A 5633-nucleotide genomic window follows, 5' to 3' on the forward strand; every position below is an offset into this window, starting at 1 on the left:
CTCTCCCGATGGCCACGAACGGACTGGAAGGATCAAACGGAAAGCCAAGAACGATGCTGATGCTCTGCGGGCCGGCCGGCCACTACCGATTGGGAACGGCAAGTTGGTAACTTGCCACACCGTCGCGCCATCCGGAACCGGGGCAGGGATTAGGGTTTTCGCCAGATTCGCCACACATACGGCGCAGAGCCACATGGCCTCTCGATTGCGGGCAGCCGAGCCCTCTTCTTGCTGCATTGTGCTGTACGGTGCAGTTTTGCTTTCGGTTCACCAAAAGCCGGAGATAAACATCGTCCACAGGCCGGCCCGGGAGAGAGGTCCTCCTGACGATCTGGCCGCGACTCTGGCCGCCGCCGCCGGTTAAAAGGATAAAGTGTTATTTATTCGCTGCCTTCTGTTTATGTTTGCTTAAGATGCGCCTGATGTTGGCCGCCACCGCCACACGACGGCCATGGCGCAGCCCAGCCACGGTCCATTTCGATTGCGTTGTGCGAAGTAAGCATAAAAGGGCACGGTTGCGCACCGGACAGATAGGTGGCACGATATACGAAAATTAATGTCCTGCTAAAAGGCCGTCTGGGTCGACCCGGGCGGAGAGGTTCCGGAATAAATGAGACGAGCAAGACATAAAGCGTCGTCGTCGTGTCCGCATACGGTGCCGCGCTGCCGTCATGCAGCGCGCGGTGCATTAGATGATGTGGCCCGGCGGCCCTCGGCCGGATTGCCACCACCCTTTAAACGATGCCCGGTGCGGCGTCGTCCCTTGGGACCGGGCGATTGAAATTTACCGTAAGACAAACAGCATCCGTTTTCTTGAGCGGCCACCTTCCTTCCTGGAAGAACCCGGAATCGGGAAGCAGAGTGTGTAGAGAGCCGTTTGAGTGTTTGCGAAGAAGGTTTCAATATTATTACCCGCCCGTCGCCGTCGCCGCCGTCGATGCCATTTGCGACACCCCGACACGAGGAGGAACTCCGACCTCAGAAGACTTGTACGTCAGAGAAGTAAGCTCCTGTCAGCCAACCAGCCAGCCAGCCAGGAGCCGTGTCGGTGGTCGGTAGCGCATAATATATTCGTGCCAATTTGCTGAGTGATCCTTCTGCTATCGCCTTGCGCGTGGCCGGGACATTCCCGGCGAGAGTGGCGCGCTTAATGAAGTGTTCCGGTTCTCGGGCCGGGGGGTCAGCACAGCCCAGCGTGGGGATGTTTAATCTTCCGAGCTCAATAATCGTTTGTTAGCCGGCTGACCTGGGCAGACCGACTTCGGCAGACATCACACACGCTGAGGCTTCGTCAGCCGGGACGGACGTTCGTCTGCTGTGATTGACAAACAACGTCATCATCTTCCGGTGTTATCAGCAGCAGCCGCGCGGGGTCACCCATGATGAGTGATTCGTTTCAGGTGAGACCGTTTAACTCGGTACTCGGGGCACCACAAAGTCGTCCCGTTGGTTTTTGTCGGTCGGTCGCCGCCAAGATGCGTTCGATTTGAGCGACAAAACACAATCGGCCACACCACCGGCGAGAAGGTTTTATTGAGTCGTTAGCCAAGTCGCTATGCAAAGTATTTATCAGCCGCTTTGCATAAATCACGCTGCTCCCCGATAAGGGACTGGCCATCGGCGTGTGTTCAGCGTGGCGTAAGGATATGCTTGCCGCCGTCCACACACAGGCAGGTGCCGGTGGTGAAGCTGGCCGTCTTATCGCACGCCAGGAATGCGATCGATGCGGCCACCTCTTCCACGCTGCCGACCCGACCCAGCGGGTGCACCAACGCGCTCTGCTGCAGATACTTGGCGTAGGCCGCCGCTTCCAGGCCGAGCGTTTTGTGGAACTCCGTCACGATGACCGCTAGGCAGAGGGAGAAGAGATCTGAAATTAGCACCACCAGGCACAGTGTGTGTCTCCAACACAAGCCCGCTCTAACTTACCGGGATTGACCGAGTTCACCCGGACACCTTTCGGGGCGAGATCGAGTGCGGTGCAGCGCGTAAACTGATCCAGGGCCGATTTCGAAACGCAATACGACAGCAGATTGGCAAACGAGTTGGTGCCGGCTACGCTCGACACGTTCACGATGTTGCCCCGGCTGGCGATGAGATGCGGAACGGCCAGCTTGGTGAGCGCGAACACGGACCGCAGGTTGGTGTTGAGGATATCGTCAAACTGCTCCAGATCGGCGTCCTCAATGCCCCCCATAGCTCCCTTGCCGGCGTTGTTCACCAGCACATCCAGCCGGCCGTACCTTTCCAGGACAGTCCGGAGCAGGCGCTCGATGTCGGCCGCTCGCGTTACATCGGCCACCACCGTCACGGGTTCGGCTTTACCGAGCGCAGCACATTCCGCCCGGACGCCGGCCAGCTTTTCTTCGTTGCGAGCCGCCAGGACGCAGGTGGCGCCCAGGTTGGTCAGATATTTCGCCGTACCGGCCCCGATGCCCGAGCTGGCCCCGGTGATGAGCACGATTTTTCCACTGAAATCCATCTTCTGATTGAAGTCGCCGCGCCGAAGCGTTTGATGAGGTTTTGCGTCGGTCGGGTGTACCGGGCCTCACTGCTGGCTTTATACTGCCGCAGTGTGGCCGCCGTTCGACCTGTTTGCCTTTACTTTTGGAGCCGTGGCACTGTATGGTTCCCCGTGCTATCTTATCGCCGCACAGCGCTGACTGCGAAAATATAGGAAGTCATTGGACGCAATTGTATGCACAAGATAAGAGGCCGCCCGCCCTACCTTGGTTATGTAATTATGCGATGTCTGAGGATGAAGAGGGTTTTTGGGTCTGACACGACCACTGATCGACCACTGAGCTGCAACTCAGCTCTGCATCTTCGTACCGTTCGGTTGTCCGTTGATGGGTAATGGAATATCTGGATCTGTTATCGTTGCGTTCCCGAAACCCAAGAACTATTGGGTTAATCGAAAGACAAAAAATACGATTTACGTTTAAGAATTTGCTGGCGTTTACAAGCACGAGTTGGATAATGGATCAGGATTATCCATTTTATAGTTTCAAAAAAGAACGAATGATGGTAACCTTTTCCCCCGCTGGCTGAAACTACATATCTTCTAAGTCCATACCTTCGATTGGAGGTCATGTTATCATCGCAGCGGTATCGAGCGGAACAACGCTCGGAACACGGTCTCTCTTCCATCGATTGACGATTTTCAATGCCTCAGATTCGGTAATTTTGCTTGTTTACACGTAGCATTTCCGCATCCTCACTTTTTCAATAAGATTTAATATGTTCTTCTGTTATGTGTTTTTTTAAGGAGGACATTAAGCTTAATGTTTGATACTTGGGTTGATAAACGCTAGGCTGTCCAATAAGTTTTGCGGTTCGATAAGAATACAATTTTATGATTTGAGGCCCACTTTATTATTCAGTATGGTCTCCCTGAACATCAACGCACTTGTTCCAACGCTCTTCCAATTTAGGAATTCCATCCCTGAAGTGAGAATCAAAGGGGTTGTAATGACTTCATCATTTGATGAGAAACGCAAGAAGGGTTCTTGACCGATTTGTGGACACGAATCCTTTTTCGGAGCTGACGAACCAGAAGAACGCGAACTTTAGTCAACATATTGCTTACACTGTCCAATGGGATGCCTAGAGCTTCTACTAAATCTCTTTCAGTCACTCGACGACTTTTCATTACGATATCCTGTATCCTGTTTAGGTGTTGCTCTTGTTTTTGGACGTCCTTGACATGGATCGTCTTCAGGGCTTATACCCATCTTCAGGGACCCATCTTTCTGCTGTATTAATTGAAAGCGAAGAGTCCTTACACACTTTCAACATTCGTTTATAAATCTGCTTTGCTTTTAAACCTTCCACAACTAAAAATTCAATCACTGCTCGAAACTTTGTCTTTCATTGTCTTTAAACAAAGAACTATCGATTAAAATGAAACTTCATCTAAGTTATTTCTTATTGAACAACCGCAAAGCTTACTAAACAACCCAGAACCACATTAAATTGAAAATTACATTGAATTACATTGAAAACCTGTAAAGTTCCAGCTCTGTAATTTCGAAACTACAAAATTGATAACCCTGTATTATTATTACGTCACCTTTTGTTGTGTCGTCGACGAAGACGAAGAATTGTGCCAGAAAAAAACAAATGAGAAAGGTTTCTTCTGGAAGTGCTAACCGTGAACCGAAGAGGGAATGCATTACCTATTCTCGCTACTACTCTAGTCGACTGTGGCCTCTTTTTAAATTTAGTTGCCTTGAAGGAACTTACAGCAAAACCAACGATCGGCTTTGACGAAAGTGCGATATTTAAATAAATTTCGCTGGCACACATTTTGCGACAAGCGACACCATCAACCGCGAAGAGGCGCACGAAGGCTTCCTTCCCGGAAAAAGGTACAAGAACTGAGGAGGATAAAAAAGCAGATTGTTCATTTACAAATTTTTACCATCTGCCGGCCGGGCCGCGGCGGCAGCGGACATACGCAGCGCACGCCCGACACGACACAACTCTCACAACGGTAACACGCATTTTAATGATGTTAATCGGAAAATTAATTGAATAAAATGAGCTTTGCGCAGGGAAAGGCCGCGGCCCATTACTCTTACCCACACGGAGCGCGACCATAAATCTGGGCGCGAGCTGCGAGGACCCGAGAAAAGAGGAATATGCATCATTTTTAAAGCGCGCGCGTCCTTCGTGAAAAGGCCCCAATCGGTGGTGGTGGCGGTGGCCGTGTGTTGATGTTGAATTAATTTCAGTCCGATGCGCCCCGGCACAATACGATCGGCGACGTATCGGAGATGTCGATGTCGTTTTCATCAACATTAATCTTTCGGATGCGCTTGCCGGGAATTCGGGACCGAAGTCTGGGTGTGTGTGGCCGCGTTAATATCTTTTTAATATTGATAAAATATAAAATGAAATTCATCTGTACCGTGCCGTGCCGCGAGATCCGTGACACCAACCATCGACCATCACGCGGCTGACCCTCTCTCCGTGGGCCGAATGGAATTTAAAATTTTATCTGTTGCTGACATCGAATTAAAATGCTATATATTCGCGTGGCCCCAAAAATGCACACATACGGCACAGGCCACAGCAGGGCGATCAGTGGCCGCGCTCGTTGACGACGATAATATGGTTTAATGTAATTTGCATACATGAGCGATTGTTTTTCATGTTTTGGCCCCTCCCAAATAGAACAAATTCTCGCGCGCGGTCAAAAGATTATTTGGCCATCAAATGCGGCGCACACAGGACGACGGCGGACATGCTGACGGACCGCGCCTGTGTTCCGGGAAGCCCCACGGCGCCCGGTGGTTGGTGGTCTGTCTGCCAGTAAGCCGTGGCAAAACTTTGGAAAACAATTTTCCGGCTGCAGTTTTGGTTGCATCGCGGACTGCGGGTCGGGGTCGTGGGTTGTCAGCGGACTCGCGCGTCTAACAAATTCCCCATTTGACGATGACGATAAGTGGACGCGTGAGGAGGGTCTCCCACGCCCAACGTCCCCACACAACCGGATTGGTTGCCCTCGTCGTCGTCGTTGGCGTCGTCGTCGTCCTCGTTCGGCTTCGAGGTCCGGGTCATTCGGCGTTGGGAAAACTTTAGTGTGACCGAACAAACATACACAGGGTGCCCCCGGCTGGAGTGTGATA

At 51.7% G+C, this 5633-nt stretch overlaps 1 protein-coding gene across 1 annotated transcript; it reads right to left on the reverse strand.

Annotated features, from left to right (window-relative positions):
• Positions 1-1458: 1458 nt before the first annotated feature.
• LOC131209605 (17-beta-hydroxysteroid dehydrogenase 14-like) lies at positions 1459-2571 on the reverse strand. The gene is made up of 2 exons (XM_058202711.1): positions 1930-2571; positions 1459-1849 (listed from the first exon to the last, which is right to left on the reverse strand). Exons 1-2 carry the CDS (start codon positions 2480-2482, stop codon positions 1629-1631), a joined length of 774 nt encoding a protein of 257 aa, XP_058058694.1. The 5' UTR covers positions 2483-2571; the 3' UTR covers positions 1459-1628.
• Positions 2572-5633: the final 3062 nt, after the last annotated feature.

This window comes from Anopheles bellator, chromosome 1 (genome assembly GCF_943735745.2).
Source record: "Anopheles bellator chromosome 1, idAnoBellAS_SP24_06.2, whole genome shotgun sequence".
Classification (NCBI taxonomy): Eukaryota; Metazoa; Arthropoda; class Insecta; order Diptera; family Culicidae; genus Anopheles; species Anopheles bellator.

Excerpts from the sequence above, each read along its gene's own strand:
- LOC131209605 (XM_058202711.1), bottom strand. The coding sequence starts at position 2,482 with ATGGATTTCAGTGGAAAAATCGTGCTCATCACCGGGGCCAGCTCGGGC. Across the intron at positions 1,850-1,929 it reads GGTGAACTCGGTCAATCCCG|CGGTCATCGTGACGGAGTTC; the intron begins GTAAGTTAGAGC and ends CCCTCTGCCTAG.